We start from the raw sequence: 27106 nt of genomic DNA, 5'->3' as shown, positions 1-27106 counted from the left end.
GAAAATATCTCAAATAATAAAGTTATTGTAGAGCTGTGAAATCGCTTCAATCATTTGTAATAACCCTGTATATCCACTCAAAAATTTCAAGCATCATAAATTGCTGGCATCTCTGGAGCTGAGGGCACCCCTCCCCCCCCCCCACACGCACACCAGTACAATTTTAGTGAATCCTGGCCCAAGAAGAGAAGCACCATTCCTTGAACACCTGTCTTAGAAATTCTTCTTGTTCTTTCAGTTTGTGGGTTAACAAAATTTCCAGTGTAAATCCAGTAAAAATTAGCAAATTTTAGGTGGAAGAAATTAGATGAGTTCAAAAGTTTACATGCATTTTGTGATTGATGTGTGTGATATTTTTTCTGTGTATAGAATGATTTTGTTAGACATGTTGTAAACATTGTTATTAAACTTCCTAATCTCAAGGTCATGATTGAAAAAAAAAAAGCTATAGCTTTCACAACATTTGACAAGTATAGTTGCATTCAGGCTTAATTTTATGAGTGGTCTGTTAGTCAGTTCTAGCAGTCTAACTTGATTATACTGGTGCTACAAATTGGTCACTGTGTTATACTTTCTCCAGGGTTGCCTGAAGAAGAGACTAACTCAGCCCCTCATTTGTAGTCAGTGACAGATTTGAGTCTCCTGATAGCCATCCAATAGACATTATTTCAAGAGCCACAAGCCAGCTGCTTGAACTAACAATTGTAAACAACAGATGTGCATCTGACCATTCAGTTGTGAGCAGCCAGTGTTAAGTAGTGGTTGTGTGACTATTTTGTGTAAGCATTGTTGCAGTGGGGCAACATCTCTGTATAAAAAGTTCAAGATCTTCAACAGCATGTTTTGAAGAAGAGAAAAGTGTGTACAAAGTTTGTACTGCAAACCTTGACTCAGGTGGGTGGGGGAGAAAAAAAAAGAAAATATGTTTTGATCCCTGCCACGACTTGATTGAAATGCAAAATGTGGACAATTATTTTCTGGAAAAAGTTATCACATGTGACGAGAGTTGATGTTATCGGTAGGAACCTACCACAAAATGACAGAGTGCAGAAATATACACAGAGTGCAAGTGCTCGTTGATGACATAACTGACATTAAGCCAATGTTTTGTGCAAGTTAAACAACTTCTCAAAGAGGTTCTTTTCTGAGTGTTCCCCATGATTGTATGGACATTCTATCTGTGCTGATTAACATGATGTACCATGTACCATAAGGACCACTTTTACAAGTTAGTGTACAGATCTGGTTTATTTGTGAGCTATCCAATGTGATAAAGCTCCTCCAGTGTGTTGTAAGACGTGTAATGACTGTGTAGTCAACTTGTAATATTCTGAGACTAGAGGGGGGGGGGGGGGGGGGGGAAGATGTAATGTTGGTTGATCGCAGCCAGTCTGCAAGTACATAGTCATACCGGAAACAGGTCATATGTTTCTTCAAAAGTTCATACACACATACCGTAATATCCATTATTTGCCAGACTATCACAGCTCTTTCTGGTTGTTTATTGGTATGGTTGGAATATGCAAGTAGCAGACCAGTTGGCAGTCTCACATAACAATGGACTACAAATCAGATGAATGCTGGAATTGTTCCTATGTGTCTGTTTGTGACAAACACATTATTTTGCATTCAGATAGTCTACTATGCTGATGTATTAACACTTTCAGGTCGCTGAACCCAGTATTTTCTGTCAACCTTCTGCTGAACCTTGCAGCTGTACTGACAGTTCATTTATTCTCTGTATCTACACCACTATTGATGTATTGTTTTGTATTGTATTGTTTTGTTTTGTATTGTATAGTATTGTATATGTCTTGGTCCTGTGAATCTCACATTCTACAGGGATACATAGTGATGTTGGACAAGTCAAATAATTGCAATAAATTCTGAACAGAAGCTGTCGTATAGCACAGTATGTAGCGATATAAGCCTAAGATAAGGAGGAAAACAGTCTACAAATACAGAAATAATGTTACACATACACAGTTCTTACTTTTGGCCTTGATTATACACACACACATTTGTATATAACAGTCCACACATAAATAGAATACACAAATAAATTTATACATACACATTTCTTATTTTGGCCTTAATTGTATAAACTATTTAATTTTTTTCACATATTTACATAGTAGATAAAAATTCATCAGCACTGTAGCAGCAATTCTGTAGCAAGTAGTCACTCCCTGTTATTTTGGTTTTATGAAAGCCAGTTATTATCTTAATTCTTTTAGGTAGTGTGTTGTAGAGTTTTTTGCTGCTTGCAGAGGTCCTTTCTGTTTCAGTGTGGTATATGCAAACTGCACATGTAAATCTTGGTTATTCCTGTTGTTGTATGAATTGGTTTTGATTTTTTGGAGCAATTTTGCTGTTGTCCTCTATGATTTTCCTTATAAACATTATTGTTTCTAAGATATATAGGTATGATAATGGAAGAATATGAAGCTTTTCAAATGATATTTTGCATGAAGGTTGAGGTGCTGTGCCTGCCATGGCACTTTTAATTCTTTTTGTGCAATGAAACAGCCTTTGCCGGGTGTTGGATTTCCCCAGCAAATTAAACCCTATCTCAATTGTGACTCTGCTAGGGCATAGTACACATTTTTATGACTTGTATTGATGTGCATCCAACAAGAAATTTAATACTATAACAAATGGTATTTAGTTTACTACTTAGGTGTTCTGTATGGTTCTGCCATCTTAGGTCATCTTGGATCCAAACTTCTAGAAATTTGGTGCTGTTTACAGTTTCAAGCCTTTTGCCTAACAGTTCTATGTTTGCAGTTGGGGCTGTTTATTCTGGTCTGTGTGTTTGTTTTCTGTGAGTTTATTAAGTTGTTCATTATGAACCATTCTGATATACGTGAAGTGATCTTTTTTATTTCGTTTTGGAGCTCTTCTGGGATCTTGCATTTGATAAGAATATTTGTATCATCAGAATATTTAATGTACTTATAGTTAGGGCTGGGTGGTTCCAAGTCATTTACAAACAGTGAGAACAAGGTTGCTCCCAGTATGGAACCCTGTGGCACACAGTATTTTTCTGAAAGATAGGAAATTCAATTTTTGCCTTCTTTGTGCAAGACTTCAAACATTTGTTGTCTATTTTGTAGGTATGACTTTACCCACTCATAGGCTGGACCTCTGACACCAACATTTTCTAGCTTTCTAAGCAATAGACTGTGGTTAATGTCAAATGCTTTTGAAAGTTCTAGGAATATTGCTGCTATGTGTTCGTTTTTGTATAATGTGTTCAAAGCTTCATTTAGGAAATCAGTAATACCTGTCTTGGTTGAGTTACATTTTCAGAAACCATGCTGTGTGGTTGAGAAAAGTATATTTTTTTCAATGAAAACTATGAGTCTGGTGTAAAAAAAATTTTTTCAATTACTTTAGAAAAGAGTGATAGTAGAGAGACTGGCCTATAATTTGTTTCTTCTGTTTTTTCACCTTTTTCGTACAGTGGCATCACTTGAGCTATTTTTACCTTTTCTGGGAAGATTCCCTCAGAAAGTGACCTGTTGCATATGCCAACCATGGGCCTAACTACTAAGTTTGGTATGTTGTAAGCACCAAAGGAAGATTTTGATTTTAGCTCTGCTATTGTTTTTAGCATTTCCCATTCATCTGTTGGGTGTAGGAAGAGAGACTTATTACTAGGGATAGTTCTAATCTGACTTGCAGTGCTAGCATATTGAAAGTTTTGCTTCACCAGAATCTCAGCTGCCTTGGCAAAATATGGGTTGAAATTATTTGCTATCTGATGGGGATCAAATATTACTAATGAGTTTTCTTTCAATTGTATGTTATGGTATTTTCTCTGTTGTACGCCTGTTTCTTGTCTTACAATGTCCCATGTGGCCTTCATTTTATTTGGTGCATTTTTTATGTAGGAACTATTTGCCATTCTTTTTGCTTCATTTACAACTTTCGTTAAAACTCTTTGTAATTATTAAAATAGGAGGCAAATTCTGGAGATGTGGTGTGCTGTCTAGATATGTCATGAAGTAATCTGTTTTTCTTTTCTGATATTTGTATCCCTGTTGTAACCCATTTTATTTTCAAATCCCTTTTTTGTGATTGCAGAAAGCAAAGTTCAAAATAATAGCTAAAACTACTTAAGAATTTGTGGAACTTACCATTAGTATTTTTACATTCATAGAGCTCTTCCCAAGTTTCTTTACTCAGGCAGTGAAGGAAATTTTGTATGTTCTCGTCATTATACTTCGTAGATGTAGTTGTTAGCTATTTGGTCAAACAAAGCTATTTTCCTAATCATATATTAATTTCTTGGGCTGTGTGGTCCCCAGAACCTGTATTGAAGGTCTGTGTTGAATATTTCAAGGGCAGATTCGTAAATATTTGATCAAGGATTGTGGATGAGGTTTTTGTGATATGTGTTAGTGTTTCTACAGTAACCTTTAAATTGAAAGTTGCTAAGAGATTCAGTAAAACAGTTTTTTGCTGGGACTCACTTGCAAAGTCAGTATTGAAATCCCCTCATATAATTACTTTTTTGTGCAGTCTGGTGTAAGATATTTTCAAGGTTCTTTAAAATGATGTATATTCCAGTTGGTGCTCTTTATAGACAAATTATAACTATTTTTAATTAGTGATTTCAATTTCACTTACTACCTACATCTACATCTACATATACATTTATACTCCGCAAGCCACCCAACGGTGTGTGGCGGAGGGCACTTTATGTGCCACTGTCATTACCTTCGTTTTCTGTTCCAGTTGTGTATGGTTTGCGGGAAGAACGACTGTCTGAAAGCCTCCGTGCGCGCTCGAATCTCTCTAATTTTACATTCATGATCTCATCTACATCTACATCTACATCTACATTTATACTCCGCAAGCCACCCAACGGTGTGTGGCGGAGGGCGCTTTACGTGCCACTGTCATTACCTCCCTTTCCTGTTCCAGTCGCGTATGGTTCGCGGGAAGAACGGCTGTCTGAAAGCCTCCGTGCGCGCTCTAATCTCTCTAATTTTACATTCGTGATCTCCTCGGGAGGTATAAGTAGGGGGAAGCAATATATTCGATACCTCATCCAGAAACGCACCCTCTCGAAACCTGGCGAGCAAGCTACACCGCGATGCAGAGCGCCTCTCTTGCAGAGTCTGCCACTTGAGTTTATTAAACATCTCCGTAATGCTATCACGGTTACCAAATAACCCTGTGACGAAACGCGCCGCTCTTCTTTGGATCTTCTCTATCTGCTCTGTCAGACCGATCTGGTACGGATCCCACACTGATGAGCAATACTCAAGTATAGGTCGAACGAGTGTTTTGTAAGCCACCTCCTTTGTTGACGGACTACATTTTCTAAGCACTCTCCCAATGAATCTCAACCTGGTACCCGCCTTACCAACAATTAATTTTATATGATCATTCCACTTCAAATCGTTCCGCACGCATACTCCCAGATATTTTACAGAAGTAACTGCTACCAGTGTTTGTTCCGCTATCATATAATCATACAATAAAGGATCCTTCTTTCTATGTATTCGCAATACATTACATTTGTCTATGTTAAGGGTCAGTTGCCACCTCCGTATCTTTTTCTTTGGATAATTTTTCTAAGTGAGGTATACATTTAAAATTTATGCCATTTTTGACATAAATGCAACTACCGCCATATTTGTTCAGTTTCCTACAAAAATAGTTACTCAGTGCAAAATTTGGAATGGATACCATAGTAAGCCAATGTTCAGTAAAACATAATACGAAAGTGTTTTACATGTTATTTTCTAACAAAATATGAGGGTTGGAATTTAAATAGTGCCAACTATTTATTCACAACCTGTACAAAAGAGTTACATGTTTGCACCTGTTACTGTCCTTCAAAGTAGTCACCAGCATTGCGCAGAACCCATTGCCAGCAATGTGGAAGGCGTAGTATACCATTAGCAGAGCCTGTTCTGTTGATTGTGCGAATGGAGCGGTCTACTGCCTGTTGAATCTCTGGAACAGTTCTGAAGCAAATGCCACGAAGTAGTTCCTTCATCTTCAGAATCAAATCAAAGTCACAAGGGCTAAAGTCTGGGGAGTATGGTGGATGGTACAGTACTTCCCAGTCCCATTGACTGAACAGAACAGCCACAGCTGTAAGCACCCGCTCATTGTTGTGCAAAATGATGGGTGAGTTGCTCAAAATGTGTCGCCGCTTCTTTCGCAAAGCTGGTCGCAGGTGATGCCCCAAATACGAACAATACGATCTGCCATGGAGGAACGTAATGCGTTAGGATAACACCATCAAAGTCATACACGAGAATCGCCATAACTTTCTCCATACTGGGGCTCTGACGCACTTTTGACTTTCGCGGTTACCCATAATGAAGCCATTCGTTGGATTGGCGTTTCAGTTTTGGCTCGTATGATGTGGCCCATCCAGTTTTACGATGTGGCACAAAAAAGCCTCTCCTTTACGCTCATAGCACTCAAAGTGCGTCTGAGCAACGTCGTAATGCATCCATTTCTGTCAGTTAATGTGGAACCCATCATGATGCAATTTTTCACATGCTCAGTCATTCCATTAGAATCCAAAGCACAGTCGTATGCGCTAATCCAGTTTTGTGGGTGAGCTCACAAATCGTATGGTGTCGATCACTGTCCACTAACCCGGCAACAGCATGCACTTCTTTTTCAGATACACTAGGACGACCTGCCCGATGTATGTCTGCCACAGTTTGACGACCTACATTGAAGGCTTTTTCCCAATGCACCACTGTTCTGTGTGGCAATGCCAATTCCCTGCATCCCTCTTGAAGACCTTCATGACACTGTCGTTCCGTACAACCTTTGGCAGAGTCAATCTTGATTCAACTCCATTGTTCCTGTTTCAAAAACATAGTGACTTTGTTACATTAGACCCCTCGCTCACAAGTGACTGTGTTTCACTCGATTGTGCGCATGCCGGTGATGTGGGACGGGTGAGTCCATTTGCTCAGAAGTAAGGTAGGTATGTCAACAACGTGTGCTATCAGCGACAATAGTAGATTCCAGTGCATAGTGTCTCCACAGCAGTGTTGCCACTATTTAAGTTCTAACCTATTTATGAAATTTATTTGTTTGTTTGTTGGATAGCGATTATACATTGTGATGAAATACCATCAGGTTTGGAGTTAAATCTAAGATCTGAAACTTACTGCCCTTAGTACTTATATTTATATTGGAATTTCTGACTAGGAGTTATTTTTTATTTTCAGTTGTGACTTTTGAAATTTTACCGCCCTTCACGTGGTATCAGTTTCCTTTGTTCTTATTGATTTTACGGATGTCTGTAATCATTTTACTATAATTCATTGAGCCTTGTCTGTTTAAATGCATACCATCCTTTCCCAGGCATTTGTCACTTAAAAATTAGTTAGGATCAACAAATATTGTGCTGGATTTGGTGCACTGTTCCCTGATACCGCTGTTTATTTTGTTTATGTAAGAACTACTTACTGACCTTCTGTGCAGAATTCCAGAGTCTTCAGTTTTGTGTACAATGCTTTGGCTGAGCGAATAATGTTTCTGATCTCACTTTAAATATCTTCCTCATTACTGCTTCGTACTGAGTTCATCACAGAATGAATAAAAACACCTATGAAATTGAAATTGGTCTTTACAGTGTTTCCTTTTTTAGTTGTGGACTGTTATGCACGAGATTTTTAAAATGTTTGTTGAGCTGATGAGGTTGGGTACCAGGGCAGACAGCGATTTCATAGTTTGGTGAAACTACATATTTTAGTATAAAATTGCCAATAAGAGGGAATTCATTTTTGTTTATCTGATTTTGTGAATCAATTTCATGTTTCTTCCTTTTATTATATGTGGCTGTTTTCCAATTATAGTTACTTATAGGTTTTTACACTCTGCATCTTTTTCAGTCCTATTTTGCCCATGAGAATTTTTTGTGTTTGTTTTCGCACTGGGCGCAGTATTCATAGTTTGCACATGAGAATTTTCAGTTTTTTTTGTGCGTGGCACTGGATTCCCACAAACACAGTGTGCTGATTCACTTAGTAACTTGGCGTTTGTTTCCTTAAGAGATTTAATTTCACTTCCGAATGATTCAGTATAATTTTGCAGCAATTTGAGCATTTTGTCCTTTGATTTGATTGTGCTGTAGCAGCTTCCAAACATGAAAAAAAGCACATAATTGTGATAGTGCTTTTCAGCCCTCCAACTCCTTATGAGTGTCCTTTATTTGCATGTACATGCAGACAAATCAGCTGATCATGCCAAAACATTATTTCAGTTGACAGCAGGACTATGACGACAGGATGTGGTCAGAAATAAGTAATACTGTGTACACTGACCAGCACAAAAGAATGCAACACTTCAGTTTTGTAAAAACTTCTATTTAAATTTTTTGTTTTAAATTCCAGTCACTTTTATATCGCTAATCTTCTATTTTATCATAAAATATTGTCATGTGGTCCAATCTACGTGACTAACAATGAAAAAAAGATAATTATGAATGAATTAATTTGGAGATGTGGAAGTAACACAAATGGATTCACATTTAAAACAAAGTTTAAGCAAGCTCATAACAGTAGTGTACCTCTCATTTGGTTTTCTACATTTCATTCCACAGATCTCTTTTCAAATCTTCAAAAATATGTATTATTGCCTCTTGCACCTATCACGGCATCCAACATTTTCAGTCGTACTCCTCATTACTGCTGCAGTGTCCTCTTGAGAAATCATATACCATTCTTTCAAGAGGGCCTACCATAGGCCCTCTCAATAGTGCTAACTGGACCTTCTCCCCAGCTACTTTGATACATACTCACTAGAATTCAGATAAGGGCTTTGGGCAGGCCAAGTCATAGCATAAATCTCTTTTTCATCCAAGAACTGTTGTACTATTCTTGTAACATGTGGGTATGCATTGTCATGTATTTATATAAAACCATCACCATTAAATGGAACGAAAGACACCATGTGCTTCAAAAGGGTCTCTTCCCCATGCCTATGTGCTTTAAGGTCCCCATGCTCCACAAAGATGAGATCCATACAAGCAGTCATAATGATTCCTCCCTACACCATCAGAGAACCACCCTGAAAAGGTGTCCTGGGTGAGAATGTTCAAAGGAGAACCCCATACTCTCTCTTTACTGCCAGGTAATTGCAGGTCAAATTGTGACCCATCAGTGACCAATACTTGCCCCAGTTGTCCCTTGCAAAACATAGTCGAGTTGTGTGATGAGTCTGGTGAGTTCTGGGTCTGTAGCAGGTCTTCTGGATTGAAGATTGGCTTCTTCCTGTCTTGTTTAGACAGTTCTCTTACTAAAATTGACCTCTTTACCTTGTCGGAGTCAATTTCATGCTTCAATAGCAGTTGTGTGACAGTGGCAGAGAAATTGAAATTCCAAGAAGTGGTCACCTCTTGCTATTACTATTACAACATTGTTCACCGGCCATGGCCGCCTGGATTGCATCCCATCTTAGCAATTACATATTAAAACCACTACTAAAACTAAGAAAACAGACAAGAAGCATTACACAACAGTTGGTGTTATAAGCATTAGTTATAAACAACACTTTACAGCTCTTAAATGTTTCCAGTTTGTGGCTTCACATGTGATGGTAACATGCTGACCAGTCTACAATTCCACTTGTAGAGGAAAATTTATTTACAGAATATAGTGGTTGTTGCTTGGGCACATGCGTCAGTCTAGCTCTGAACATCCTCTGTGGCAATGTTCGAACATCCAGTGGTAGGCAGTTGAATGTCATCATGGCTGTTGTGGAAAAACCGTCCCGTGTCTTACTTAGGCGGCAGCTTGGAAAATCAATGTCGGCTTTGTAATACACGAAGCCGATTCAAGTATTACAACTGTGACTTTATTCATAAGCCTCTGAACAGTAACAGAAATAACCCTGTTGGGAATCCATGCAATGTGATATACAGAACAAATGGTGTGAATGGTAAAACTGGATGAACACAGAGAGCATCAGTCGGTGCTAACAGACAGTGTGGCGGAGACTACGACTCTTTCACGCCTGTAGTAGGCGGCCTCCAATGGCCAGCCCATCCTGATACAGTTGGTGGCATACACACACACACACACACACACACACACACGTGTGTGGCAACACCACACTCGGCACACTCATATGCAGTTGTAGCAAGATACAGCATACCTCTCCCTCATGCGAAATGGGCACCCAGGCAACGGAGGAGACAGCAGCAGCCCGACGAGAGAGGCATCCAACAGCTCCAGATTGGCGGCAGCCATTGCGGACAGAGGGGGCAGAACAATGTGCCAGGCAGTCACTGGAGCATTGGGTCGGAATGTGCAGGGATGTGGGCACGCCCGACTGTGGTGGTCCTGCGTGACACCTTATGACAGCACCGGAGAGTAGGATGCCATTGATATTTGTGTGTTGTCATAAGCAGACAGGTCCCAGTGTGGTAAAGGTGGGGCTGGACCCACTGATGACAGTGGCTGAGGCGATGATAGCAAGGGGGTCAGTGGAGATGGCCTGACTGGAACAGCAGGCCATGGCATCGGACTCAAGTCCGGAGATGGACTGGAACCCAGTGACGGGATGCTGGAACCCCGTGACAGGAAGATGGAACCCCAGGGTGCCACACCCAGAGAAGGCAGCCAATGGGATGGGTTCACCTCCACAGCAATGTTTACAGTCTCAAGGCAGAGGGCAATGGGGCAGGTTGTGGTGATGGGGCCACACCTGCAAACCAGTAGCTTCCAGTGACGAAGAGGGTACAACTGATCAAAGTGATGTGCCACCAGCCCATCGGCTGTACAGATGTCACAAAGATGGCACCCCCAGCAGTGGACAACAGTGGCCAGTATCCACTTGGGCTGGTAACCAAACCTTCACGCCCACACCAGTGATCCCAATGTGAAATGGCCAGACGAACCCAACTGCGGCAGGTGTGGTGCAGGCTGAAGGAGATGGAGGAGCATGCACGGTTGCCAATCGAAAAGCAACTTGCCAGCCTCCACTCTCCCATAGGCATGAAGCGATAGGTGCTCAGAAAATGGAGTTGGGTATCATCCTGTAAAGAATCCACAACAATCTTTTTCATTTGGGACTTGAATGTATGCATTAGTTTTTCTGCCTCGCCATTTGATTGAGAGCGGAATGATGGAGCCATAACATGGCTAATGGCGTGATAGGAGCAAAACAATTGAAAGATGTGAGGAATGAACTGGAGCACATTATCAGGAGCTAAGGTACAAGGCAACCAAAAAGTAGAAAAAAACCTTTAAAAGTGTGTGAATTGTGACCTCAGCTGATGTCTAAACACACTGGAGAATGTAAGGAAACGGGGAAAATGCATCCAGAACAAAGAGCCAATAGGAATTGAAGAAGGGACCAGCAAAGTCCACATGAATACATTCCCATGGCTGGCAGAGAGCAGGTCAGGGGGACAGGGATGCCCTGGAAGCTGTCTGTTGACGGGCACACTGCTCACAAGCCACAACAAAACAGACAATTTCGCCATCAATCCATGGCCAAAAAACATGTCTCCTAGGTAACAGTTTAGTGTTCGAAGCTTCGCCATTGGCCCTGGTGGAGGATGTGTAGAACCGTGTGCCATAAGGCAGCGGGAATGACTACTCTTGGAGGGAAGTCTTCCATGGAAAACAATGTCTAAAACAGAGAGGTGATATCATAAGAAAAAACAGTTGCTCAGGGAGTCCGAAGCCTGACCCGGCAATTTATCTGGCCAGCCCTGTTGACAAACAGAACCACATGGTGGTGAACCATGTAGGCAGCATTGGCAGCTGCTATGCACGTGCTCATAATTGGGAAACCTTCAACCTTGGCCTGTGTTTAAATATCAAGCTGGAAGCAAAGCATTTCTTCACAATCAAATCCAGAAATGTGGGACAAGGTGTCTGCATTGACACGTTTTGACATAGGCCGAAAATGGATTTCATAATTGTAATGAGACAAGAACAGTGCCCAGCATTTTGGCGATGTGCTGCCGTGTCAGCAAGTTAGTGTGAGGATTAAATGAGGAAACCAAGGGTTTATGGTCAGTAATAAGGTGAAACTTTGAGCCACATAAAAAAATACGAAACTTCCAGAGAGTGTAGACTACAGCAAGAGCCTCTTTTTGCACCTGAAAGCAAGGCTGCTGCTGTGGAGTGAGAGATTTAGAGCCAAAAGCAGCAGGCCATTCATAGCTGTTGGCATATCGGTGCGCAAGGACCATGCCGTGGCTTTGCTGTGAGGCATCAGTCACCAAAACTGTGTGCTGGTCCAGAGAGAACATAGCTGAACAAGGGGCCAAGAGTAGTTTGGATTTCATTTGAAAATCACATTAGGAATTTGGCTCCAGTGAATAGGTCCATTCTTGCGTAACAAGGTATGTGACTGGTAGGCCAATGTGGTTGCCCATGGCAGGAATTTATGGTAGTAGGTTATCTGCCCTAGGAAAGCCTGAAGCTCCTTTATGAACGAGTGGTGAGGCATAGACGTAACAGTGGAGATGTGGTCTGGCGGGGAAAAACCCAATCCCACGAGACCTCAAACCCTAAATAGACAACAGAAGGTTGAAAAAAACTGAGATTTCGTAAGGTTACACTGTAAGCCTGCAGACTGTAAGACAGAAAACGAAATGTGCAAATTTTTTAAGTGATCAGCTGTGGAGGAGCCCATGACAACAATATCATAGTCAGTTGCTCTAAAAATCCTTGAAAAATAGCGGTGGTGCTAGCCACTCCGAAAGGAGACCAAAGGAGTACTCAAATCCAGAATCGCTGATACTGTTTGCCCACAGTAACCTACAGATACACTTCAGACAGATCAATTTTAGAAAAGTACTCACCACCCAATATTTTTGCCAACAGTTCCTTCTTGTGTGGTAGAGGATACATATCCATGATTGACTGTGTGTTGACAGTCGTACTGAAGTTGCCACAGAGGTGAAGTTTCCCCAGTGGTTTCTGAACTAAAACCAGTGACGACCATTCACTAAGCATAACAGGTTACACCACCCCTAGAGATTGAAGTCTGTCTAATTCTGCTTTCACTTGATCTTTCAGGGCAACAGGAATAGAATAGGTGTGACAGAAATGGGGCTGAACTGTGGATGTGAGCAGAAAATTTGTAGCAAATACTATACCTTTCAAAAACAAAAAAGTCCAAAAACTCCTTGCATAGTGTTTCTAATTGAGAATTCAATAACATCACTGCAGCACCTGTGTCGACCTGTAGCCAGAGTACTTGTCAAAAAACACTTAACTCGGTAAATAACTGGGACAGTCACAAGTATTGGAGTCACACTGTTTATGTCCATGTCCATATCCTGAGCAGTCTTCGCCAAATGACACACAGAGGCGACGGGGCTTTTCTTCTGGCAAGCATTACAGTTAGCCCAGTGCTTACGGCATGCTGACTTTCCTGTTGACAAAACAAAAAGGACAAGATGGAAACAGAATGCTGATGGTGGTGCTATGGTGGTCGCGGCTGCTTGGGCCGGCCTTGATCCACTCGGCTCTGGGTCCATATGTTAACCATTGCTACTGCTGTTTCTCTTGCAAGCTATCTGTCATCATAGTGGGCACATCTTGTAACACTACTACCCCATCATCCCATGCTTCAGTTTGGTCACCTGCTGCCTCAGAAACTTCAAGAGATTGTGCTATTTGCGAAACAACTGCCAATGGGGGGGTTTTCACAGAGTAAAGTCTTGTGGTGCACTTCGTTGTCCGTAGCTAAACAGATAATTGCAACACGCACAGGAGAGCCTGCGTAAGAGTGATTATGGGCATCAGTAATGATTTGGCACTTTCTGCTAAGCTCGTGAAGTTTAGCTGTCCAGGTCCTGTATGACTAGTATGATTTCTTGTGGCATCAGTAGAATTCAACTCGCACCGCTATGACAGGCTTTCATTTGTGATCGTAGTTGGACTATAAAGTGTACATGTGATCAGAAGTAAGAGCTGCTGGCTCTTGTAAAGAGGCAAGCCGACACAGTAATGGATACTTTTTATCTAGAATAGGAAGAAGGCTCTGCACAAATTTGAGTCTGTCACATCGAAAGTGAAAAAATGCTGTGTGAGTCTTTTGTTGTAAGCTTCCCAATCATCGGCCAAATCATCATACAGAGGAAAAGTGGCTGGATGGACCATTGGAATGGTACCCTGTGTGTTAATGGAAGCTGACAAAACGGTCACTGCCGAAGTAAGCTGTTCAATCAGGGTCGGTAACATGGTGTCCATAACGACTAATTTGATGAAACTGCACTTAAAGACTGCACACGTGGAAACCGTTCCAAACTCGTCACCAGTTGTGTAATAACCAAGTACTACACAAAACTGATCCAAGTAACATAAATATGGCTTTATTCGTAAGTGATAGCAGAAATGAGCTAGTCAGGAATCCACACATTATGAGACATCTGGTGTGAACAGCACAACTGGGTGAACATAGAAAGTGCCAGTCAGCACTGCCCCGTGCATATATATGCGCAAGCTGGCAGCAGATAGTTGATGAAGATTGGGCCATGTGCACACTTCCCACAGGTGCGTCCAGCAATCTGATACAATTTGCAGCCGATTCAACTACACATGCACGACAACACCACGCTCGGTTCACTGAAACTCACACGCACTAGTAGCAAGATACAGCAAAGAGAGTTGAAAACATACTGGCTAAATATTGTCATTATTCCCAACTGCTTGGAAATGGGTCTACAGTTGTCAAACTTCTTGCTGGAAGACATTATTCTTTCAGCCTTCTTTTGTAGGCTCAATATGTTTACTTCCAGTAGAGTGTCCCCACAGCAACAGTCCATATGTGAAGTGGCTGTGGAGCAGTGCCTAATATATTATGATTAAGTACTGACCTATTATCACACATTTGAGCTTCCTGAGGAGGTAAATTACTCTTTAGAGCTTAGAATACACATGTGTAATGTGTTTGGTTCACATCAGCTTATTGTCAGTTGTCATTCCCAGGAGTCTGACACTATAAATATTTGCTGTGGGTCCACAGTCACCAAGGCTGCATAATATTTTCTGGCTTTTATCTTAATTTAATCCCATTTTGTTTGCTTTGAACTACGTTTTGGCTACTTCAAACAAAATATTAGCATCCATTAGTGCCTCACCTGAATTTCTACTCTTAGTCATTAATGTTGTATCATCTGCAAAGAACAGACTATGACCATCACATCTTAAGTCGTTGAAAAAATATTAAAAAGAGCAGAGGGCCAAGTACAGAGCCCTGCAGTATGCAGTGTTGAAACACCATTTCACGAAACATTGCTCTCTAGATCTCTAGATACAAACAATCTCCCGTCTGTCTCTTAGGTAAGATGGTAGTGTCCCAAAAATGACACCCTTTATACCATAAAATTTTAATTTTTCCAACAGTATCATATTAGAGATGCAATCGGATGCCTTGTGTAGAGCACAAAGAATTAAAACCATGCAGTTCTTGTTATTACATCAAGCATTGCAGTAAATATAGAGTTCGTTCTTCTAAATCCATGATTGTTATCCAGGAAGAGATTGTCATCTTTGAAATAACATAACAGTTGGTTCTTCACTATAGTTTCAATCATGTTTGCTACTATAGGTATTATAGAAATTGTTCTATAGCTGGCTGGACTGTTAGGATCACCTTTTATATACACTGGTATTGTCTTTGCCAATTTATGAAGTCTGGAAAAATATCAACATCAAGCCTTTGGTTAGTGACAGCAGTCAAAGGTTCAGCAATATCAGATACAGTATCCTTCAGAATAGCACATGACATACCATGTATATGTATGTCAACAGAGTATTTAAAACCTTTCACAATTTTCACTGTGTCCTCTGGAAGCACTTTATTCTGCCTGGTCAAGGTGCAACAATCACTAATGCTTATATTGCTTGTAATATCAATATCTGAATCTGGTACTTCAACTACATTATTCCCAATAGTTGCAGATGCTATTTTTCTTGGACCTGATCCTGATTTCGTTGCATAGCCTTCAGATTCCCTGTACCTTCTTACGGTTATGGACATATAGGAAGGTGTAGATCTGAACACTTTTGCAGCATGTTGTGATCATCTCCCACCAAAGCAACAGTTTTTACAGTATCTTCAGGTTTAATGGCACATTTACCCTAGAAAGTTGATTACCATAACCACGAAAAGATCCTACAGACATGAGTGTTTGAAGGGGGACCAATACATGTTACAATAATAAGTGCTACAAGAGCAGGGAACCATTATTGTACGCAGAAAAAAAAATTGTTTAAACCACTATTGGTCAATACAGTTATGTAGCCATTTTCATGTGGATAAATCCATGTACATATATGTTATATGTTACCCAAACAACTACCCACAGTATCTAATTGTATACAGTATATTACAATCAGTAAACATGTAAGCCTGAGTCATAAAAGACTGGACTCGGTACATATCTTCACTCATGCTGATGAAAAAAACAGTTATTGCCAGAGCTGAAGTATAAAGACTTAGGTGGGTATGACGAAATATCAGTTACGCTCAAGATCATCTGTTCATTTTCATTTTACACTACTGATGTACTCTGTTCCTTGTGTCATGTTTTTCTGGAGTGGTTAGTTTTCAGACTGCTGTATGTGTGGCTGAGACCTTCCATCGGATAGACTGGTCACCTAGTGGAAGTCTTTTTAGTTGATGCCAGTTTGGCGACTTGACCAGACTGATAAAAGTAGTCATTAGTACACCCACTGTTTAAAATTGTAGAAACAAATAAGGCAGACAATTACAGCCAATTTCATTGGTACTAGTGTTTTTGGAGGTTTTTGAGATGTCTTCGTAAGAGACTAGTAGCACGACTCAGTACATGTAATTTGCCATCATATTGGGAATTTGTCTTCAGAAGAGGTACATTAACAGAGATGGCAATTCATTCTTTTGCGGGTGAAGTAGTTTTGGGGCAAAATGATAACTTGAGTTCAATAGATATCATAACAACATTTGAGTGTGTGAACCAAGCAAGTTATACTTTATCACAAAGTGAAACATTGCAGAATTAGTGGGAACGCTCATCAGTGATACCTTTTGTACCTAGCGATTTGCAGTAGGGTTTTGGAACATATACTGTATTCGAAAATTATGAAGAACCTCGAAGAAAACGATTTATTGGCACATATTCAGCACGGATTCAGAAAATATAGTTCTTGCAAAACACAAGTAGCTCTTTATACTCATGAAGTAATGAGTGCTATCGACAGGGGATGTCAAATTGATTCCATATTTTTAGATTTCCAGAAGGCTTTTGACATCATTCCTCAGAAGCGTCTTCTAACCAAACTGCATGCCTATGGAATATTGCCTCAGTTGTGCAACTGGATTTGTGATTTCCTGTCAGAAAGGTCACAGTTTGTAGTAATAAATGGAAAGTCATCAGGTAAAACAGAAGTAATATCTGGCATTCCACAAGGAAGTGTTATAGGCCCTCTATTGTTCCTTATCTATATTAACAACATAGGAGACAATCTGAGTAGCCCTCTTAGATTGTGTGCAGATGATGCTGTCATTTACCATCTTGTAAAGTCATCAGATGATCAAAGCGAATTGCAAAATGATTTGGATAAGATATCTGTATGGTGCAAAAAGTGGCAGTTGACCCTGAATAAAGAAAAGTGTGGAGTTATTCACATGAGTACTAATTTCAAAAAAAATCTGCTAAATTTCGATTATGCGATAAGTCACACAAATCTGAAGGCTGTGAATTCAACTAAATACTTAGGGATTCCAATTACCAATAACCTAAATTGGAATGATTTCATAGATAATGTTGTCGGTAGAGCAAACCAAAGACTGCAGTTCATTGGCAGAGCACTTAGAAGGTGCAATAAGTCTACTAAAGAGACTGCTTGCACCATGATTGTCCGCACTATTCTGGAATATTGCTGTGCGGTTTGGGATCCGCATCAGGTGGGAATGACAGAGGACATCGAAAAGGTACAAAGAAGGGCAGCTCATTTTGTATTATTATGAAATAGCGGAGATAGTGCCGCAGACATGATACGTGAATTGGAGTGACAGTCATTAAAACAAAGGCGTTTTTTGTTGCGATGGGACCTTCTCGTGAAATTTCAATTACCAGTTTTCTCCTCCGATTGTAAAAACATTCTGTTGGCACCCACCTACATAGGGAGAAATGATCATCATAATAAAATAAAAGAAATCAGGGCTCGGTTTTCCCACGTGCCGTTAGAGAGTGGAACAGTAGAGAGACAGCTTGAAGGTGGTTCATTGAACCCTCTGCCAAAAACTTTATTGTGAATTGCTGAGTAATTGTGTAGATGTAGATGTATAGATGTGGCAAATTTGGATCAGAAAGTTATCAACTGTCACCAACAGGGAATAAATTCTTGTATCTGAATGGCTACTGTGAGATTTTAAATGAAAGTGCTGGCAGGTCGACAGACACACAAACATACACACAAAATTCAAGCTTTCGCAACAAACTGTTGCCTCATCAGGAAAGAGGGAAGGAGAGGGAAAGACGAAAGGATGTGGGTTTTAAGGGAGAGGGTAAGGAGTCATTCCAATCCCGGGAGCAGAAAGACTTACATTAGGGGGGAAAAAGGACGGGTATACACTCTCGCGCGCGCGCACACACACATCCACACATATACAGACACAAGCAGACATATTTAAAGACAAAGAGTTTGGGCAGAGATGTCAGTCGAGGCAGAAGTGCAGAGGCAAAGATGTTGTTGAATGACAGGTGAGGTATGAGTGGCGGCAACTTGAAATTAGCGGAGATTGAGGCCTGGTGGATAACGGGAAGAGAGGATATATTGGGGGTCACCCTCACAACACCCCCACAACGACCCCATTAAGTTTTATTTACATTCCCTCCGCAAACATGCCTTCACCCTAGCCAGATTACGCTCACATATTTTATTTTCTCAGACTTGTCTGACATTTGGCATAACCCCCAAAGGCCTCACACTTAAAGTTCCCATCTCTGGCTGCAACCCTTCTTTCCATCAGTCCCTATACCAGTTCCAAACTGAACAATCCATTGCCCTCACCCACCTAATCCTTCACCTACACATCAACTCAGCCAATGAACACACCCGTCAACTCCTATCCTTAATAAAAGTCCTCAATCTTTCATCTCCCACATCCACACCGGCTATTCAGAGCATCCTCCTACAGGCCAACCGCAAATTAGAACAGCACGCCACCCTTCACCTCAAAAAACTATCCAATCTCCTGGTTTCCCACCTCCGGAAAGGCAACTCACTCACCCTTCACAACCTTTCCAGCAAACCTCAACCACCTCTCATTGCAGACAAACCCAGTCTCTCCCATCTACTCAATCTCCCACTTCCAGCTCCACTCCCTCCAAAACCTCAAAATTCCAATCAACACAATCTGGTACCACAACACCCTAATTCAGTAGTTAACCTTTCCTCCAAACCTCTCTCCCAATCCGAAACCTCTGTCCTATCCAAAGGCCTCACCTTCAGCCCCACTCCCAGATTCAACCAAACAGCCCTTGTCAAAGATTTACTGTCCTACACTCGTACTCTCTGCTGGAAGTATCACTTTGCCACGAAGAAAAATGATCCTAATCCTACCCCTAATGATCCAACTCCCCAAGACACTATCCAAATTGAACCCTGCCTGGAACAGTTCCGTCCTCCGTCACAGCGGGACCCACCTCCTCTTCCTCAAAATCACCCTCTCCAAACCTTCCAGGAATTTCTGACTTCCAGCCTTGCCTCTCAATCCTTCTTAAAAAACCTTAATCCTACTCCCAACATCACCACTGCTGAAGCCCAGGCTATCCGTGATCTGAAGGCTGACCGGTCCATCGTCATTCTTCCGGCGGACAAGGGTTCCACGACCGTGGTACTTGATCGTCGGGAATATGTGGCTGAGGGACTGCGTCAGCTTTCAGACAACACCACATACAAAGTTTGCCAAGGTAATCCCATTCCTGATGTCCAGGCGGAGCTTCAAGGAATCCTCAGAACCTTAGGCCCCCTACAAAACCTTTCACCTGACTCCATCAACCTCCTGACCCCACCGACACCCCGCACCCCTACCTTCTACCTTCTTCGTAAAATTCACAAACCCAATCATCCCGGACGCCCCATTGTAGCTGGTTACCAAGCCCCCACAGAACGTATCTCTGCCTACGTAGATCAATACCTTCAACCCATTACATGCAGTCTCCCATCCTTCATCAAAGACACCAACCACTTTCTTGAACGCCTGGAATCCTTACCCAATCCGTTACCCCCAGAAACCATCCTTGTAACCATTGATGCCACTTCCTTATACACAAATATCCCGCACGTCCAGGGCCTCGCTGCGATGGAGCACTTCCTTTCACGCCGATCACCTGCCACCCTACCTAAAACCTCTTTCCTCATTACCTTAGCCAGCTTCATCCTGACCCACAACTTCTTTACTTTTGAAGACCAGACATACCAACAATTAAAGGGAACAGCCACGGGTACCAGGATGGCCCCTTCGTACGCCAACCTATTCATGGGTCGCTTAGAGGAAGCCTTCTTGGTTACCCAGGCCTGCCAACCCAAAGTTTGGTACAGATTTATTGATGACATCTTCATGATCTGGACTCACAGTGAAGAACAACTCCAGAATTTCCTCTCCAACCTCAACTCCTTTGGTTCCATCAGATTCACCTGGTCCTACTCCAAATCCCATGCCACTTTCCTTGATGTTGACCTCCACCTGTCCAATGGCCAGCTTCACACGTCCGTCCACATCAAACCCACCAACAAGCAACAGTACCTCCATTACGACAGCTGCCACCCATTCCACATCAAACGATCCCTTCCCTACAGCCTAGGTCTTCGTGGCAAACGAATCTGCTCCAGTCCGGAATCCCTGAAGCATTACACCAACAACCTGACAACAGCTTTCGCATCCCGCAACTACCCTCCCGACCTGATACAGAAGCAAATAACCAGAGCCACTTTCTCATCCTCTCAAACCCAGAACCTCCCACAGAAGAACCACAAAAGTGCCCCACTTGTGACAGGATACTTTCTGGAACTGGATCAGATTCTGAATGTGGCTGTCCAGCAGGGATAAGACTTCCTCAAATCCTGCCCTGAAATGAGATCCATCCTTCATGAAATCCTCCGCACTCCACCAAGAGTGTCTTTCCACCGTCCACCTAACCTTCGTAACCTCTTAGTTCATCCCTATGAAATCCCCAAACCACCTTCCCTACCCTCTGGCTCCTACCCTTGTAACTGCCCCCAAACCTGTCCCATGCACCCTCCCACCACCACCTACTCCAGTCCTGTAACCCGGAAGGTGTACATGATCAAAGGCAGAGCCACGTGTGAAAGCACCCACGTGATCTACCAACTGACCTGCCTACACTGTGATGCATTCTATGTGGGAATGACCAGCAACAAACTGTCCATTCGCATGAATGGACACAGGCAGACAGTGTTTGTTGGTAATGAGGATCACCCTGTGGCTAAACATGCCTTGGTGCATGGCCAGCACATCTTGGCGCAGTGTTACACCGTCCGGGTTATCTGGATACTTCCCACTAACACCAACCTATCCGAACTCCGGAGATGGGAACTTGCTCTTCAATATATCCTCTCTTCCCGTTATCCACCAGGCCTCAATCTCCGCTAATTTCAAGTTGCCCCACTCATACCTCACCTGTCATTCAACAGCATCTTTGCCTCTGCACTTCTGCCTCGACTGACATCTCTGCCCAAACTCTTTGTCTTAAAATATGTCTGCTTGTGTCTGTATATGTGTGGATGGATGTGTGTGTGTGTGTGTGTGTGTGTGTGTGTGTGTGTGTGTGTGTGCGCGCGCGAGTGTATACCCGTCCTTTTTCCCCCTAAGGTAAGTCTTTCCGCTCCCGGGATTGGAATGACTCCTTACCCTCTCCCTTAAAACCCACGTCCTTTCGTCTTTCCCTCTCCTTCCCTCTTTCCTGATGAGGCAACAGTTTGTTGCGAAAGCTTGAATTTTGTGTGTATGTTTGTGTTCGTGTGTGTGTCTGTCGACCTGCCAGCACTTTCATTTGGTAAGTCACATCATCTTTGTTTTTAGATATATTTTTCCTACGTGGAATGTTTCCCTCTATTATAACCATATATATATATATATATATATCAGTGATTATACCCTAACTTATGTAGAAGATGCAAAGTTTTTTCCTCTTTGAAGATTACACAAATTATCATTGTCAAAGGCACAGAATATACTGTAAATGATTTAGCAAATAATAGTGAGTAACATTGATTCACTGGCTGCCAGAAAACATATTGTCACTTAAATTGGGAAAATGCACACCACATGTAAAATTTTTGCCACTGAACTCTCATGAAAATTTTATTATCGTAAAATGTAGTCACTATAACAAAATATTTTAAGTTACAAGGACTGAATATAAATAAAATATTTATTTGGAAGTTTCATATTCAGAATTCTGTGTAAAAGCTGATTGATGCTATCTATTATTAGAATAATCCCCACTGTCATTTACACTGCAAAAAGAAAAAAAAAAAAACAGCCTTGTATACTTTTTATGTTGTCACTCTCTTATGTTCTACAGTATTTTAACCTGTAACAACTCGGTGTATTCAAAAAAATATTCATAGCCCAGGAATGGGCCAATATAACAAACTGCAATGTTAGTTAAATGAATTTGATTGGAACCAAATGATGTCATCTTTTGCCTTGGTATTTTGGCTGACCACCAGCAGCCATCTTCAGCTGAAATTGGCAGCTGAACAGTACTAGTACTCTTTGCTGTTTGAAGGATTTGGGAACATCTGCAGTCTGTGTTCCAAGAAAATGGGCATTCCTCTCATTAGATTTGCACAACTTTAGTGAGGAATAAATGTGACCATTAACAACACTAATAGGATAAGGAGCTGTTTAAATCCTGCATATTCCTCCCACTTAGTGGCAATATTTTATCTTCATTATGCAGAATTTTAAAAACTGTTCTCCAGAAACACTGTTAAATTTGTACTAAGACAAACTGCTGTGGTCTTACCAGTTTTGAGTGTAGAATTAACTATGTTCTTTGGGAGTGTTTTGCACGTGCATTATACATTAGTCACTTGCTCAAGAGTTGCTTGAACTAAAGAGAGAAGTATAACAGTGGTTATGTTATGAGTTCTAATAAATTGCTGCACTTCTAAAGTACCTCTCCACTGTCATTAGTCGAAGTAAATTCTCAAATTTGGCATGTTTTCATGTTTGCTGTCTGTCATTAGTGGAAGTAAATTCTCAAATTTGGCATGTTTTCATGTTTGCTGTCTGTCATTAGTGGAAGTAAATTCTCAAATTTGGCATGTTTTCATGTTTGCTGTGTCATTGCAACTGACTGCATTGTTTATCATAAAATTGGTTTGTCTATATTAAAGCAGCACGTGGCACAATGTTTTACGTAATATTCTTTTTTACAGGTACAGCCAAACCAACGTCCACAAGTTGAAGAGACACAGAATAGCTTAGCTGGTGCATTGGCTCGAGCTTTAGCAGAAAGGGCTCGTGTAATTCATTCAGAAAGTAGTGGATCAAGCGGAGATGATGATGACGATGATGATGATGGGGATGATGAATGGGAAGACTGAAAAACCTGATAACGCCTGTTTCTTTATTCAAAAGTTGTTTTCTATTTATGAGCTTACAAGTGCTAAATTACAAACATGAATGTCGTTGCTTAAAGCCCACCCTCCCACCACTTACACCAACTAATTGTTAATCTTTGCAATGAATTGTTAAATATATTATGAAGAGGAATTATGCTCAGAAGTTGCTGATTCATGTAGTGGATCGTAAATTTGGAATGGTTGAGTACATAAGTTTTCTGCAGTCAGGTTCCTTGGGTTGTGCCTTAAGTTCGCTCTGAACTGGAAATTCATTGGTTAATGCCTGTTTCTTTTCATGAAATGAGAAAAATTCCATTGCCCTTGTGTGTAAGTACTGAAACTGCTAGTTAGCTGTTACAAAGTAAAGTGGGAGAGTAACAGAACTTCAGTAGAAAAAGTACTAATGTTAGGCATCATATTGTTTTCCCTTTATGTTGTTGAGGAAAAGATTAGAGAAGCACATCCCTTTTTGTGTGTGGAAATTTTTGTTTGTCAGGCATTGATGATATTTTAATGACCATTGCAATGTTCAATGTGGAATGGGATGTGCTGTGCATTGCTGTGATTAAAAGACATGTCAAAAATGTTAGTTACTGTTGCTGTTTGTTTTCAGGGTTTACATGTATCTTCGCATTCTAAAAGTTTTAGTTTTAGTCTCACTAGTAACTTTAAATTTAATCATTCTAATTTAAAAAAAATTGAACAGGTAAAATGTATAGATATGGTGTCTGAAAGAAATTGTTTCCTACACTACAGAAATTTATTGAAATTAAGGAATTTCTTTACATTGATTATGAGAGATATTACCACTAATGTTTATTTAAGTGCTTTTTTTGTGAAGTGTGAACGTATAATTCCTGAATTGCGGGTTTTGTCACATGGCAGTCATAAACACCAAATAAAATATAGTTATAGTGCAGAGCAACAGTATATCTCCTGTGTGTTAAATGCTATTTTTTAATGTGTTATATATCTCATTATATATCTCATTGATTCATAAGTGTGTGTGTGTGTGTGTGTGTGTGTGTGTGTGTGTGTGTGTGAGAGAGAGAGAGAGAGAGAGAGAGAGAGAGAGAGAGGAGGAGAAGAAGGAAAAAGAGTGAGTGAGTTTCTGAGTGGGAGGAAGGAGGAGCTGGAAATATACGATTGTCACTAATGGGCATTGATAATTATAAAAATTTGAGAATCCAATGAGTTAGAATTTTATTCACATTCAAAAAACTTGGGGGTGGTAGTTAACATTCATGAAACCCATGGAATACATTTTAATCTCTCTCTCTCTCTCTCTCTCTCTCTCTCTCTCTCTCTCTCTCTCACACACACATCCATCCATCCATCTTATTCTTCTTGTACCTGTTGTGACAGTAGTATGTACATTGGTATTATCTTTTTTGTTTTCAATGTAAATATGGAGCTGAATTCGTCAATGTATGTAAGTAATAAATGTTTCCCATCTACCACATGTTTAAGTTCTTAAAACCAAGAAATCTAAGCAACAACATAATTTTTGTTCTGCTGATTAGATTAGAAATACTCTTTGTTTTTTACATTGATGGTGAGGAGTCACACCAGGATGTGGAACATGTGAGAAAAACAAGAATACAAAGTTCAAGTTTCTCTATCACTTAAAGCTTGTGTACAATCTATCACACATTTATCATGTGGGAAAAAGTGATTAAACTGGTGTTTCCCTTGATTTTTGTCTGCAAACATAAAAAATTGTTTGTACTGTAAACTGTTAAATGTGATTAAGAAAATTGTTACCGCTATGACAATTTAGACATAGCACACCGAGAAATACACTTCAGAATTTTTATTGTAATGTGGCAGTATGTTCAAAAGGTTTTAGTGCAAAATTTGCATAAATACAAAACCAAGACTAGGAAAACTATGGTAGCATTTTCAAGCTAAAGGCCTTGAGTGACGTTAGTTGACATTGAAATAAAATCCACTTACTTTCTTTCCAAGACATCACGTTATATTTTAATGAGCTTCAAGATTTTTCTATTGCTTTCTGTCAGCATATCTAGTTTACAGTGTGTGAATGTATTTATTTTTTTGCTTCATATATCAAATTGTTAGATTTCCTCCATCAGAACAGAATGTTAATGTGTTGGTAACACTAATTGTACATATTATTGTGAAACAGATGTCTGTGATAATATGTGTATTAAATGTGCATATATGTTGTTATATACTATGTTTGGCACATGACCACTAATCATTTAATTTCTTTATTCCTTGCTGTTTTGGTACATTTGTGCCCTTACATAAAGTTTATGTTAATACCCATATTGAAGGACTAAGGAAACTTCATGTGTTGATGCAGGTTGGGCTGAGGTATATATATGGAGATAATTTTGATTCTTGGCAGTTTCCAGCTTAATGACTATTCTATGAGGTTTCACGCTTGCAGCCAAATGACATTGACATTTTGCCACAATGTACATGATGTAAAAACTCACCTGAAGATGGCTGAATGGTTGTCAGCCAAAATATTGTGGCAAGATGTTGATGTCATCAAGTGTGAAACCTCATTTAATATGCAATTAATTATTTACAAACGACTGAATATTTTTGTAAGTTAAATTTCATTATTTGACTTTGGTGTCTCATATTGCTGTTTTATAAGTGATGTCAGATGTTCATAAAACTCTGTTTCTTCCCTTGCATTTCACAGATTAATATTTCAGTTATAAAAATACTTTTAATCAGTCATAAGGCTGCTTCAAATCATGAAATCTGTTATTGAAGCAGGAAGTCATATGTTGTGATTCAAAAAGTAAGCTTTTAGTAAAACAAAACACTTTAATTGGCAAATTACATAATGTAGCAATTAGTGGATTTTTTAAAACTGTGTGTTATTGAAATCTGAAATGTTTATTATTATTTGTGAATGGAATTTTATTTCCTGTGCTGTACAGATGAAGCAGCAGTTCAGCTGTGAAAGTCATCATGTGTAAAGTAGAAATGATTAGTCAGAGTTGCAACAAGAGAAGACAAAGCCTGCTGTCATAGACTTTTTAATACTTCTCTAAGATCCTTGTGTTGATTGTTGTTAAAAGCAGTTAATTTGCTAATAAACACAGATCTCTTCAAACAAGACACATTCTCTTATGCAAAGTAACCATGAAAGTTTTAACTACTGCCATGTTACAAAATAGTTAATTTTTAATAACTATTTTAAATCTTTGGTAAGTTTACAGAGAAGTATCATAAAAGACTGATTCCATTATTTATTACACTGTTTAAGACTTGTAGAACACTTAGAGCAACTAATGCCTAAATTACTTCATAGCTATATTGCATATCTCTCCTCAGCAACGAATGGGATCTACACCTCATATTTGATACTTAATCCAAGAATCTTTACAATATGCACACGAGCTGGTTGTCTTTGTAATATTCGTTCGACCACCTAATGAGATGGTGGTGATGGAAAAATGCTTGCACCTAGCAATAAGTAAACTTGTTGTTAATATTAAACAGTGATTACAGAATTG

At 40.2% G+C, this 27106-nt stretch overlaps 1 protein-coding gene across 1 annotated transcript in view; it reads left to right on the top strand.

Annotated features, from left to right (window-relative positions):
* Positions 1-26708, top strand: part of LOC124721870 (neural Wiskott-Aldrich syndrome protein-like) — a 111861-nt gene extending 85153 nt beyond the window's left edge. Inside the window, exon 10 of the mRNA XM_047247008.1 lies at positions 23418-26708. Within this exon, the coding sequence (XP_047102964.1) occupies positions 23418-23585 (168 nt within the window). The 3' untranslated portion in view covers positions 23586-26708. The remainder of the gene's footprint in view (positions 1-23417) is intronic.
* Positions 26709-27106: the final 398 nt, after the last annotated feature.

The sequence above is a fragment of the Schistocerca piceifrons genome, chromosome X, assembly GCF_021461385.2.
Source record: "Schistocerca piceifrons isolate TAMUIC-IGC-003096 chromosome X, iqSchPice1.1, whole genome shotgun sequence".
NCBI lineage: Eukaryota > Metazoa > Arthropoda > Insecta > Orthoptera > Acrididae > Schistocerca > Schistocerca piceifrons.
Note: the sequence above shows the minus strand (reverse complement) of the source record. Positions and strands in the feature narration are given on the sequence as shown.